A 14,333-nucleotide genomic window follows, 5' to 3' on the forward strand; every position below is an offset into this window, starting at 1 on the left:
GCATAGCTTGTTAGTATTTACATATATTTACAGAGGGAAACAAGAGAAAGATCTACAGTTATTTACAGTCTACATAAGAGAAGAGAAAGGCGGTATAATTGTATTTCCTAAAATACAGTAGACGAGTAGTCAGCACATGCATATTTAGGTAATATTTGCATGATACAATGCAATTTTTTAAAAAAGACATACCTCTGTAACTTTCTATGCTAGGGTGTTGCATAATCAAGGTAGATTTTTGTTTGTTTGTTTTCTTTCTATTTGCATCAAGTGTTTTAGAATGTTCACTAACACCGAGGCAGAATTATTTACCCTGGCAATTAAAGCAACAACACGCACGATCATTTCCTACTAACTAGCAACAAGCTGCTGGTGAATGAAATATCTATTGTTTCTTATTACCCATCGACCACTGTGAAGAGATCTCTCCATGAAAAGGGAATGCCTAAGCTATCACCATTAATTATGGAAGTAATATAAATGACACGCTCTCCACAGTATGTTCTAAATGAAATATTAACAAGGCCAGTGTCTTTGAGCCTGAGAAATGATCGGTTGGAGTGAGCTCTCTATGAAAATGCACACACCTGAGGCACACTGGCCTGACAGGGAAGGGTGGGGCTGGACATTGGGGACCTGCTTGTGAGATCCGAATTATTGCAAAGTACGTTCTCTTAATTTGTTTCTGGAAGACAGAGTTAAGAGTTAAGGTCTTACCATGACATGGCCCCATCAGAAGACCCTGTGTTTTTTCCCCAGTGTCTTTTCAGTACTACACTATAGAATATACATACGGCATAGTTGTAAGTGAACTGTTAACCTTAAACTCTAAACAGCTTGTTTGAGGTTTTCCCTAAAATTCTGCCTGCTCACAAAACAGTCAACTCTTGGCTTTCTAAAAGAGCTAATGCGTCAGGCAGGCGAGGTGCAGTTATTCTTCACAGAAAAAGAAGTGGGAAGCTGTTTGTTTCACCTGGACTACGGAGATATGCTTTGTACCATGATATTAGAACTGAACCCATCCATTCTGCCTGGCAATAATTTCTAAGGTTTGTTTACATATACATGGCGAATATAGAGGCATACATTTATATATAGTATACAGAGCTAGCGATAACCGAGGCTAAAGAAGTAGAGTAAAAATGTAAAATGTTTCAAATTAACACACACTAAATATCTTCTTTTATTTTTTATAAACACTCAGCCATCCTTCATCACTGCACTGAGGTTTCCTGGCTGGAAAATTTCAGTGATGGGCCATTAGATTTGCCCCGTCTGAAAAGATGATGCTATCCATATGATGCTTATTTTGGTGGCAGAATTCTATAGCTCTTCTGCTTGGCTGTTTCAAATTGTCCCGCGAAAGTAGAGATGCCCAAATGCAGTTGGCCAGGCCAGAGAGAGAACTCCCCATTTGAAACAAACAGCACTTTCAGCAATGTAAAATTCCAGGCAGTGTGGCAGAGAATCCCCAGGGAATCCTTTCATGGACATTAGGCATAGTTGCAAACACCTTCTTCTGTTTCTGATGAGACCACATCTTAGGTCCAACAGGTTCTAGAACATCGTTGGCAGGCAGGAGTGGAAGGTCGAACAAGTCTGCATAATGTAGCCCACCCACGAGGAAGGTACTCAAGCCAGACCCTTTTCCTTCCCTCCCTGGGGCTACCCCACCCACCCACCCACTCCCCGCCAAAGCATTTCTAGGGTCTCACTAATAACAGCGGATCTCAGAAAGATGACATTATTCTCAATATTACATCTCCACTCTTTTGAAACCAGACATACCTCTGCTGCAGAATCCTTGGGACATCCATGACAAGGATTCTGGAACATGAAGGAGGTATGAAAAAGTCCTCATTTATTTCAAGGAAAAGTTCAGAACATTCATTGATTTGAAAACAGAGGCCCCGACATCCTACCAAGGTCAGTCCGTCCTAGATGGTGCTAAGAGCCTCAGTTAACATCCTCCCCTGCTGAGCACTCCCAGGACAAACGTGGCTTTGGAACTCTTCAGATTGGTGGGGATTGGCTACCTATTTCTCCCTTAAGACCAGGGAAGACAAATACATGCTTTTGCCTTAAAAGAATGCTTTCCAGCTTTTCATCCTGAACCTGCTGATCTCCAGGCTTGTTCCTGCAAATATTCCTCCGGGAAACAGAGCTACACAGCCACTCCTCCTGACTTTTCCAACTCAGTGTGCCCTGGTTTTCAAGCTAACCTCTAGGAACTCTGTAGTGATTTCTCTAGAAATTCATTTCTACTGTCAGGAGGAGTGGCTTGGCCTTTGAAGACGCCGCCTTGTAGCCTAACTCAGATTTGGGGTCAAGATGTTTGCAGATTCTCTCAGAAGGGAGACCTGGGAGCCTCTGGCTGCTATTTGAAAGCTGCGCAGCTTTCCTTCCCCTTCAAACATGTTACTCAAGACTTTCTTTGCAGTTCTGTGTTATGGCCTGAGTTTGGACCACTTTCCTTAACGTTGATGGGTTGGGGGATCCCATCTCTCAGTGCTCCCTGGAGCAACTTCCTTCTAGACCTCCTCACAGGCTGTGTCCCCACTGTCCCCTGAAGAAGGAACCCTTCCCCTGCCACGGGAGATGGCGTCAACGAGCGAGTTCCCTCTGAGGTCTTCCACTCTTGCAAACCCGTTTTTAGCAAAGAAACCTATTTTTTGCTGGTGGCAAGAGGTGACTATCCCAACACATTGATCAAGTCTGTTGTGTTACAGTGGGTGCATTCTTGTCTATAGCGTTAAGAATCTGAATGTGATCTAAACCGATTCTTAGGAAGACTCTCTCAATCTTTTAAAGCCACTTCGAGGTGGCATTTTGAATCAGGGAACCTTTTTATTAAGGGTCATTCACCTTAATAAAAACAGCTATCCTCTTTCCTGAACTTCTTCATTTTTTTTTCTATTTGGGAAATTGAGTGTGTTCCCTTCTGTGATAAATGCTAAGAACAGAGTGAGTTAGCAAAATCTCACAAGGGCTAGGAAGAAAGTTATATTTCCGATACCTACCAGAAAGTACTTTCAAGTTATCTAAACTTGTGTCATTCAAGGTCTTTGTTGTGAAATGATGTTAGGAATTACTTGGGGGAGGGTGGGGAGGGAGACCAGATCAGTGGAAATAAGCAAACCTGATGGAGCATGTCAGATATTATCCTACAAAAGGCCACACTCATTTTACATGTGAATTTATAAGGTGGAGATGTTTAGGTTTCGCTGGTTTTGATGTGGTTCGGTTCACACTTTGAAGAAAATCTAAAGTTGAAAAGTAGGCTCCTTAAGGGCAACTTGGACACTTCGAGATGGCATTTTGAATCAGGGAACCTTTTTATTAAGGGTCATTCACCACTAGATCATACGAGGTGGCTCTGAGTCTTCGTTTTTGTGAATCCAAGTGGCTATAATTTCAAGTTGGCTCATCAGCTAAATCAACCATGGACCCCCTCCCCCTAACATTTCTCAGTTGAACACATGACTTCCCACCCATTTTTCCACTCAATGTATGATGTCCAACTCATTTCTTTTAGGCCATGTCAAGGCATCACACTATGGGCAGACATGGCCTAGATGAAAAGAAGACAAAGAGACAAGGAGAAATAGGCAAAAATGGGAGACATATAACTGGGAATAAGTAATATGCAAATATTTATCTCAAATATTTGGGAGGGTGTTGTGTATAAAAGTTGACATGGATTCCAGACTTGGTCAATCTATGTGTGGCCTTGGGCAAGTCACTTCTGCTCTCTGATCCTAAGTGACCTTCTCTGTAAGTGGGAATAGTAATTGTACCTGGCTCATAGCTGGTATGTTCATTGATGAACATACATTCCACAACAGTCAATTCAATTCAATACAAGTATCAGTGGAGGGAGGGAGTGAGTTTTTGGTCTTGGTTCTGCAAATCGGGAAGGCCTGTGAGCCACATTCATATATGGTCTGCATTATTTTATGGACTAATGGAACACATGGCAAGTTTGTCGGTTTAAAATATTGTTCTTAGATTGTCAGTAGGGAACACATAACCTTTTGGAGGAGGTTACTTTTGTTTGTTTCTCAAACCAGAGATTTAAACCATAATTGTTTCTGAGGAACAGATTTATACCAACCGCCCAAGTATCTGGAGATAAACTCCAAGACACAGTGCAGCATCTTTCTGGAAGAGGGGTTATGAACTCTCTTGTGGGGGTGTTATTGGCAGACAAGGAAAGACAGAGGGGCGTGGAGGCAGCCATTTATTCCTCAGTGGGAAACCTGTTCTTACCACCCCATCCCCCCACGGCTGGCTGGGTGATCAATTATTCCGCTCCGTGTGGCATGTCCATGGAGTCACGGCATGAAGTGGCTGGTTTTGCATTTGAAAAGTGTTTGTTTGCCTAACAGACCCGAGATAAGTAACTAGGAAAGCTCTGAGGGTTTGAAAAGGCATGCCTCTCCTCTTTGCCCAACTGCTCTCTGTCTGTGGGATTCAGCTCGGCACTCACTGCCTACTCCCGAAGGGCAGCTCACCTGCCCTGTCCTTGGGGTTCCAAGCCTGCCTAAGGACCACAACATGTGCTCTTTTCACAGCTCCACTTTTTTGGTATGTTGCTTCATTCCACATTTGCTCTGCAATGTCCTGGTTATCAACATGTTTGTACTTATGCCATCCTAGAACATCCATTGCTCTCTTGCAATCCCTGAATAGGTAGATACGCCGTGATATTCTGTCTATTGTTTTATGTCTCATAGTTTAGTCTACTTTAAGACAGGGATCTATTCTTTCTTTTAAATAAGCATGCATTTTAAAATAGAGAAACCTGAAAACTAAACTTAATTGTGTAATATGTGTCCTTATTAAAACGTATTGTATTAGGATACTAACCAGTGCATTATAAATACCAATATGTGGGTGACTTTTTTCCTTTTTTTTCATTACCATATATTGTTTATCAGAAACTTCTCTACCTTTTCCTTTAAAAGGGTCAATAGTCATTTATATTCCATGCCTACAGCTAGACATTGTCAGCTAGCAGTTATCAAATAAATGTTGATGAAAAGCGGCTACTTAACATTTTCATCCCAACCGAGGGTTTGGGAAGGATGGATAATTTAGATATCAGATCCTCACCTATAAATAAACAGCAACTGCTTTCTGAATCCCACCTTTCTGGTGTTGAAGATGGTGCTACAAATCTGACAAATGATTTCTGAAAGAGAATGATGGACCCTTATTACCACGCCACTCTTAACTTAATCCCAAACAAGAATCCTGGGTAATTTTACATACACTCTGAAGATGGATGGCATGGTTCCACGCTGGCAGCTCGCAAATGGTTGACTAGATCAGAAATGGCATTTAGGCATGATTGAAGATTCTACTGGGCTTTTCAGAAATTCTCAGTCCTGTGTCATCAATGCCCTAACTCATTGCCATTGCTATAGGCTGAAGACGCCTCAGCCCAGTTCTCATGATTAGCAATTCATACAACCTACAGGCTTCTTATAAGCTGTTCCTAAAAAAATCATTTAGGGGAACCCACAACTCCAGCCAGTGCTTATGTATCAAGGTATTGTTACTATTTTATCACAATAGATCAGAAAGCAGTGGTGAAAACCAACAACTCATTGTTTCAGATATTTTATAATGGAGTTCTTGACATTATTTCCTTTATATGGCTCCTTCATCTTTTCTGACGTATGTACCAGTGTCCCACAAAGTGCCATGAAAATCATTTGGTGGTAATTAAAGTGCCCCCTTTTATTTTTTTATCAGTTTAAAAATGTTTTATCTTGTATCAGCAATCCTGGCTTGTTTACAAATGAGATTTCCCTAATGTAACTCAGTCTCATTCTGATGATATGCTGACTAAAAAGCTGATGAGCCAAAAATTAGAACTTGTTATTAAACTGTCATCACATCTGATCATATAAAGATGTCACTCAGAGGTTGCCATTGGTACAACTGAAAAGAGATTTCTCCTAGAAGCCAAAGGGATGGGGGGGCTTGAGATCAAGAAGCTATTGTCCACTACCTAATTGTCCAGCAAGAGAGGAAAGTCAAGTGAGTACCAGTTGAACCAAGCATGAATCAGAGAGGGAGACTTTACCAAATGGACACAATTGCTCTTTGGCATGGGAAAGATGCTCTCTGCTTTCAGGTAACGCCACTATGCTGTGTTCTTCTGGAAAGCCAACGCCACTCATGGTGGAATTAAGTTGCACATTAGCCCCAAACCTAGTGGCAATGGAATCAAAGCCAGCTCTTGATAAAAGATTGGGCTTTTAAGGAGTTTATGGTTTTCAGTGTGGTAGCCAAACATAGCTTTACATGAAATGAGGCCAATTGCAATTGCTTTCAGATTCCATGGAGGGAAAATGCAGGCCTCTAGGTCCCTCATCAACTCGATTCTGAATCAATGTGAGTGCAGAATTTCTTTGCAAAAATACCGTTGCAACAACGCAAGCATGCAGCAGGATATTGTTTTAGAAGGTCATAGTGGCAAAATATTACATTGGGTTTGGAAGAATTCTGCTTTTTTATTTCCCAAGTGGCCTACCTTGGTCCTTGCTCAAGTTTGGCGGAACTGTGAAACAACAGTTTGTTGTAACGTTTGAACGCTGATATTATAACCACTTGGCGGGTGGGAGCTGAACTTTGGGATGGGCTGACCGGATTCTCTCACCACTTGGGAGTTGCGGGCAAGTCACTCGACCACCTTTGGTGAGTTTGGCAGCTGCAAAGTTGAATGAAAATCTAAGACAGATATCCAGAAGTGTGTGCAAAACACCATCTCCACCTCCACTGTGCTAAGACTCGAGGCCAAGATGATAATTTGGCTTGAGTTAGCTGAACAAGCATAAGTTTGTCTTTAGAAATGCTTTTTCTTCTCTTTTCCCCATATGGGATGCAGAGGGAGTCAGATAAACTGCTTGAAATTCTTTAGACAAGTGTGCCAGGTGCAACAATAAAGGTTACTAGGAATAATAATTCAGCAACAGGAAATTTGGATGACAGGAGCCTTTATCCATTAGACTTGATTCACACAAATCAATTTGAAAAGAAACAGCTGAATCCAAGAAAATAACTGGCTGGTTGGGGAGTGGGCCTGGTGAGGGGTTAGGGGGTTTCACAAACCAGTTAGGTCGAAGTAGCATCAGTTGTTTTGGGCCAACAGGACTTGTCCAATCCAGTTTGGTGGCCAGCTGTTCTCAGAACCCAGGGCTGGCCCTGCTCCCCTCCCCTCTGCTTCCCACAGTTGCATCGCTCGCTGAGTTGCCTTTGACCATTTGGTTTGCAGACCCATCAGCTGTGACCACAGTGCTGAAGGAAAAAACACCCAAGTCTGCTTTATAGTACTTTCCCCAAATTCTAACATCTTGGGGCCCTGATTTTCAGCATAACCTTGGCCCCTTGTGTTTCCAGAATGCAGTCACAGTGAGTATAAACCATGCCATTTCAGGGGAGAATTCTCCCAGAAGCTTTCTGCTTGGTCGGGATTTAAACCCACCAGGGGCAGAAAAAGGATAAGCTTTGGGTGGGGACAGAAACCCAGCCCCCTTCAATCAAATGTCCCTACTGTTTTCCTGATGGCGGCCTTAGACCTCAGTTACCTTTTGCAACCCCTCCCTATCAGCTGATAATTAGTCGGTGCGGCAAGGGCTGAGATGCACATAAATAATCATAGGATGCCAGATAAACTGTATTGGTTTTAAATTAGAGCCAGGCCTACATTGTCTCCCTATGAGCACAGCCTATTATTTTTAATTATGGCTTGCAAAGCAAAGTGATTTCTTCCCCTCTTTACAGCATCCCTGACAGTGTTCTGTCAGTCTGGATGATATGGTACCCCATCATCCCACACATCTCTAGCCACAGCCCCAACTGTTACTCAAAAGATGACCCTAAAGAGATCAACTGCACTCGTAAGTTGGATTTCAAAGTGGAGTAGGCAGAAATGTACCCCCTTAGCCGCTGTCCCAGTGTAAATCCAGAATAAATGTGACATTTAGAAGAGGGTTTCACAGGATCTGGATGAATGAATGAATGTGTTGTGTATATGTGGGAGGGGGGTATGTGTGTGCATTTTAAAGATTTTAACACAATGCAAGTGCAAACCCTTTCCTTAGCAGCACGTGGGCAAAGAGTAAAGAAAAGATCTGGCCCCACCCCACTGGGTTTTCTTCCTGATGGGTCATAATTAGAGTGGTTGGTTTAATTCAGAGGGAAGGTTCTAGAAACAAGCTTGGTGTCAAATTACATAAAGAACTGAGAAGTCAAGGGGTTAGAGGAATTTCTCCCTTCTTGTTTGAAAGGACACCACCTTTTTCCCTCTGCACGGAAGGGGCGCCTGACATGATTTACTGATACATGTTCTGATTTTGGAAGCTTTTCCTATACGAGGTATAAAAAGTCACACCAGCTTTGCAAGCAGAGTTTATGAACTTGTTTTTCCAGGGTGGCCACATCGTATCTCTTACAGTCACATGCTTTGAGTCCAGTACCCTTTGCCATGCCGAGATCCATTCGCCACTGAACTGGGAAGAGATGCGGTTTTGTGTGTTTTTTGCCCCCCAGACAGTCGGAATGACTTTGTTTCATCATCCCTTTTCTTTTCTTTCTTTCTTAAAAAAAAAAATGTCTTTCTTCTTTTATTTCCAGCAACAAGGTGCTGCCACCACCGTGTTCTGCGCTGCAGCTCCGGAGCTGGAGGGCCTGGGAGGGATGTATTTCAACAACTGCTGCCGCTGCGTGCCCTCGCCGGAGGCCCAGAACGGAGAGACGGCCCGGGCGCTGTGGGAGCTCAGCAAGAGGCTGATCCAGGAGCGACTCAGCAGCCAGTCCAGCTGAACGGGTGCTCCTGCAAGGATGCACGTGCTCATGCACACTCACCGTGCATATGTGTGCGAGCACAACTGCCAACGCCAGGCCCCTTCCAACTTTATTTTCCAGAGGGTCTCCATGTCCCTCTGACACCGATCAGCCAGAGTAAAGGAAATAAAAGAGTGAAAAATGTCAAGTACCAATAGGAAGCAGGGAATTTTGGGGTAATGGAACAGTATCTCTTTGCTGAGCTGAGTGAGGCCCCATCTCCTGGTGGGGGCCTGTTTGAAAGGGAAGACATGGCTGGTATGTGGGTTCCTTCTGTCACAGATGAAGCACAAGCAATCCCCTCTCACTGTTTAGGATAGAATAGTCTGGTGTCCCCTGTCCCACCCAGCCTCCACCATGGCGACCATCATTGTCACCGCAGCAGCCAGGAGCTAGTTTCTCCTACTGAGGGAAGAGAAAGTGAGCATTTATTCTTCCTTGCTGCATTGATCCAGGAGATAATTCTTTCATTCATCCTAAGTTTGAGTGGGCTTGGCAAATACTGGGAGAGACCTTTCAAGTCTCGTGCCAGGCAGCCAAGATGGCGGTGACTCTTAGAAATGGGTGGAACAGGCAGAGCTGGGGGTCCCACAATTCCTGGCCATCGACACCGTTGCCAAAACGTTACAAAAAATTCCTTAGAGATCACAGCAAGTTCTGCAATTCATTCCCTAGATACCTTGACGTGCAGGAAAGGAAATGTGTCCTTGATACGGGATATTTTGGGGGGTTGGGGAATTAAAAAGTTGTTCCATTCATTGCTTTACTGTTTCAAGAAGCAACCCGCTCTCCATGGCTCGCAGCCTCTCAGCTCTCCTGCTTCAGCATTCTGCTCAGACTTCCTTTTCTTCCTCCCATCCTACGCTTAATAAAAGAACATGCTTGAATACTATCACCTGAAGTTCGTGTGGTTTCGTTAAATGTTCGTTTCAGTTTTTTTGTTTTATTTCTTGTTTTTTTTTAGAAAAGAAATCTAGAGGAAAAATAAAGCGCTTCTTGTAGACGCCGGGAAAACACCATACTTGTTCCTCCTCTGAGTTTGTGTTTTGTTTTTGTGCTTCGTGGCTGTCTGTGGGCCAAGTTGTCTCAGGCGCTTAGCATGCCAGCGTCGTATTTTCTGTTAAAAGAAAGAAAGAAAGAAAGAAAGAAAAAGAGAAATGACTTTTGGTTAATTTCACCTTCAGAAGTTTTGTGATTGCTCACAGTGGGTGATCCCAGCCCACAATGGCTGCCCCCCACGCCCACCCCCGTAATTACCAGGTAATCTGAGAGTGTCTCTAAGTGTGAGAATGAGGGTGTTTGAGGGGATCTTTCCACTGATCTCTTTCCACTTGTCCCCTGGTTTCCAGCAGGGAAAGAGGATGTCTGCTCTGGCAAGAGGGAGAGAGTGATTTTCCTGAAATGCCAGGAAGGGGCAGCGGGGGGTGGGGGTGGGAGAAAGATTCTTCCTCCTGGTAGGTGGCAGCTTTGGGTCAGAGGCATCAGGAGTCCCTGGACACCTGCCTCTGAGTTACAGTCCACTCAAGTACCTGTGGCTCTCCAGTGCCCGTAAGTCTGGGGACATTCTCCAACCTGCCTATTTTCTTCCTTACCAAATCCTTATTATCATAGATCCTTTTAAACTGTATATTGGACAATGTCACTTTTCTCATCAACACCCCCCTCCCCACCACCACCACCACCACCACCAATGCTTCTACAGTAGATTGTTTGCAAAAGTGGCTGCCATAATTCTCTTCTCTGTATCTGCACCTTACGTGGCCTCTTCCCACACTCTGGCCTTGGCCTCGTGATTTGCTTTGACTAATTTGAAAAGTGCTTGTGCATTGGCACTTGCTCTTTCTTGCCACTCTTTGGAACACTGAAACCACCATCATACAAATGAGCCTGTGCCAGCCTGCTGGAACACGAGAGACACATGGTTGTTACTCTAACTGACATCAAGCTGACCCTCAGATGTGTGAGTGAGAGCACCCCAGACTATCCAGCTCCAGCGAAACCATCCCAGATGAGACAGACCTCCCCATTCAACCCACAGAGCTGCAAGCAATAATAATAAAAGTTTGTTGTTTTAAGCCACTAAGTTTCAGGATGACTCGTTATGCAGCAAATGCTAACTGTTACAGCATTTCATCTCTCTGATTACTGTCTAAAGTTTTTACCATAGCCCATGCATTCAGGCATGGTCTAGTCCCCAGATGCCTCTCTGATCTCACAGTTCTAGCACTTTCTCCATACGCACTCCACTGTAGCCTCTCTAGCCTCCCTGTGTTCCTCAAACATGCCAAGCACACTCCCAGTTCAAGGGCTTTGTAATTACTGTTCCCTCTGCTGAAATGCTTTTCCACCAGAGACTTGCACATTTCCTCCCTCACCGCATTATGGTCTCTGCTCAGATATCATCCCTTTCTGAAGCAATGGCATTTCTGGCCACTGCATTCATGGTTATAACCATTTACCCTCCCCTGACCCTTTGATTTCCTCTGCAATAATTAATACTATGGGACACAGTATGTCTATTTACTTACTTTCTCTGTCCATCCCCTATCACATAAACTCCATGAGATTTGTCTATTTTGTTTACAACTGTGGCCGCAGTGCCTCAAACTGCTCCTGTCACATCGTAGTTGCCAATAACTAAATGTTGAAGAGTGATTCTTGGTGACAAGGCATTATGTTCTTGAAAATAATTCCAATCAAAGGTAGATTTATCGCATGCCACACACTGTGCAAGGCAGGCTACAACATTATGTCTAACTTCTAATTTGACCACAGTCATACCAGGTGGCACTCTTCTTTCCATTTTAAGGATGAAGAAACTGAGGCCAAATGGTTTCAGGATTTTCCCTTGTCCACACGGCTCATAAGAAGTGGAGCTGCGATTCACACCCAGGTCTGTTTGACTTCAAGGTCATGCAGCTTCTCTGCCCTTACACTACTTCTACTCCAAGATGTTGAAAATGTCCTTTCTGGTAAACATGCCATCTTAAAGTCTCAGGTTGAGTAGAGAAGAGAAGTATATGTTTGGCTGTAGGCAAGCTTTAGGTATTTGGTCAAAAAGGACAAAGAGCAGGGGCAAAGATGACCTTGGAGTATCATCAAGGTCAAGGTGATGTCCAAAAGCTCAAGGAGAACCAAGGGAAGATCTGCTGGCTGCCTCTGTCCTGACACCCATTAAGGCCCCAGTGCTGACGAGTCCCATGTGGGTCCTATATTGGACCAGTAGCATGAAACCTGGGGGACTTGACAAGGGAAGGTGAGGGTTCCCCTAAATCAGGATGCTCCCTTACACCATGCAGACTCAGCCTCCCTGCATTCATTCATTCAGCAAATAGATGCTTAATTCTGGAAACCCAAAGTTTGGGGTAACTCCATCCCCCAATCTCTACTGTAGTAGAATTTATATCTCAGTTCTTTAGGAGACCCCATGATGGGCAAGGTCTAATCAACATTATCACATTTGCTCCCAACTACCTGGAGATGAACCAAGGTCCCTGAGCAGTCACCTGGCTTCCTCTAGCCCATCCCTCCCACTCCCACTCAATCAGACACAGCCAGTCATCGGGGGCCATTTCCCCCACCAGACACAGCAGCCTTACTTCATTTGCTAAATACCATGGAGAATCCCCAACAGCTAAGTAAGTGGGTGGCATACAGCCTCACTCATATTCTGGATTATTTTAAAGCCAAGGCTATTTCTCATCCTCTGCCATGTAATATATGTACCAAAGCATATATAATGTATACTTAAATTCTATAACAGTAACCTACTCTACCGTCACCACTGCTACTAATTGCTGATAGCCATTACTTAAGTTTTCATCTGATGGATGTTCATAGTACTGAGTGTCTATTATGTGCCAGTTGCTAGGTTAGGCATCTCACACACAGCTTCTTCTTTCATGCCCCAATGATGATCCTGAGGTTTAGAGAGAAAAAGTAACCCATCCACAGTCCCATAGCTGGTGAGTAACAGAGTCAGGATTTGAAGCCAGGTCTGTCTACCTTCAGGCCCATGTGATTGCCAACATGTCTCACTGTTTGATGAGTGGCTTATAGACCTAGCGGTACATGTCCATGAAATGTTATATAATGAGTGAATTATTCACAAAGGAAGGCTGCTTGGCCTCCTACCCAAGGATGGGACCTGGCTCTCCTCCTGATACCCAAAGCCTTTTAATAAACTTTATAAATTGTTTTTGTATTTGTCATACACCCAGCAATTTTGGCTCCATCCCCACCCACATTTCCCCAAAGACCCTTTCTCTTGCTCCTCCTGCAAATAGGCCTGTGCTTGTCCTTGTTTCCCAGTGTCCAGGGTTCGTGCCTGTTCTCCCAGTGATGTAGAATGCACCCCAAACAGGAAGAGTGAGCCAGTTTCTCTACTGTCGTTTTGTCTCAGTCCCTCATTCTCCCCAGGCCAGTCTCCACTCTCAGGCTGATTAAGGGTGATTTTTCTACAATATATCAATAGGAAACAAGAGATTGAAGCATCCCCCAGCAATGACTGAAGCCTGTGGCTTGTGGTTTTGCTCTTTACAACGGGGTTATGGGTGGTTTTGTTTTGAATTGCAACGAAGGAGGCCTGATCACTTTCATTAAGGTCAAGAGGCGGCCAGAGCTCCTCGGCTTGCAAAATGGCAGCCCGTTCTGATCTTCTGCAGGACTGTTTCTAGGAGTTTACGTTAAAAAGTACCTGAAATAGCAATACTTTCCCTGTGTGTTAACTCTTTGTGCCTTTCAACTCATCCAAACTTGTTTGGTTGGACTCATTTTAAGATACTAACTCTCTAGTCTCATGAAATATTATTTCTGTTATTGATAAAAAAACCTACTCTAACTTGTGTCTATTGATACAGTGATAGAGCAACAAAAAAGAGAATTTCTTAAAGAGAAAAAGAAATACTCATAATGCCACTATTTAAACACAAGCATTTGCATCTTTGCTAATTGTCTGTCAAGATTTCATGTTATTTGGTTTCATGCCTTTTTCCCCCAAGAAAACCATTATATTTCTAAAAGTTTCCACAGTTATTTTAGTGGCTGCCTATTATATCACCTTGCTGATGGGCAATGGTCTGGTCACCCAGTGTCCTACTATTGGGCATTTTGGTTATTTCTAGTTTCTGTTTTTATTTTTAATGATTCCATTGGAATCTTGACTCATACAGCCTTTTCCTTCTATTAGTTTACCTTCTCAGCATACCTTGGCAGAGGTAGAATTTCTGGGTAGAGCTCTCGTTGGCTTTTGCTGTATCTTGCCGTGAAGATTCCAGAAAGGGATGCACCAGGAAAATATGCCTTTTCCTGGCTCTTTACAACCTCTTCAGCATTGAGAATTATCATTTAAAATTTTTTAAATTCTTTTACCATCATATCGTTACAATCTGTAACTATTTATATATAAATTCCCAAGTAGCCAGTCTCCTTGTTTAAAGTATAAGCATTTTACCTTTCATTTTCCCACAGGACCAAGT

At 43.5% G+C, this 14,333-nt stretch overlaps 2 protein-coding genes across 3 annotated transcripts in view; one reads left to right on the forward strand and one right to left on the reverse strand.

Annotated features, from left to right (window-relative positions):
* Nucleotides 1–8,968, forward strand: part of WWOX (WW domain containing oxidoreductase) — a 966,762-nt gene extending 957,794 nt beyond the window's left edge. For both annotated transcript variants that reach the window (XM_037816376.1, XM_037816377.1), the window contains one exon: nt 8,647–8,968. In XM_037816376.1, coding sequence (XP_037672304.1) covers nt 8,647–8,835 — 189 coding nt within the window. In that variant the 3' untranslated portion in view covers nt 8,836–8,968. The remainder of the gene's footprint in view (nt 1–8,646) is intronic.
* MAF (MAF bZIP transcription factor) overlaps nt 8,270–14,333 on the reverse strand; it is a 337,846-nt gene continuing 331,782 nt past the window's right edge. Inside the window, exon 3 of the mRNA XM_037816382.1 lies at nt 8,270–9,973. The gene's annotated coding sequence lies outside the window, so the exon portion shown is untranslated. The remainder of the gene's footprint in view (nt 9,974–14,333) is intronic.

The sequence above is a fragment of the Choloepus didactylus genome, chromosome 22 (assembly GCF_015220235.1).
Source record: "Choloepus didactylus isolate mChoDid1 chromosome 22, mChoDid1.pri, whole genome shotgun sequence".
NCBI classification, from domain to species: domain Eukaryota; kingdom Metazoa; phylum Chordata; class Mammalia; order Pilosa; family Megalonychidae; genus Choloepus; species Choloepus didactylus.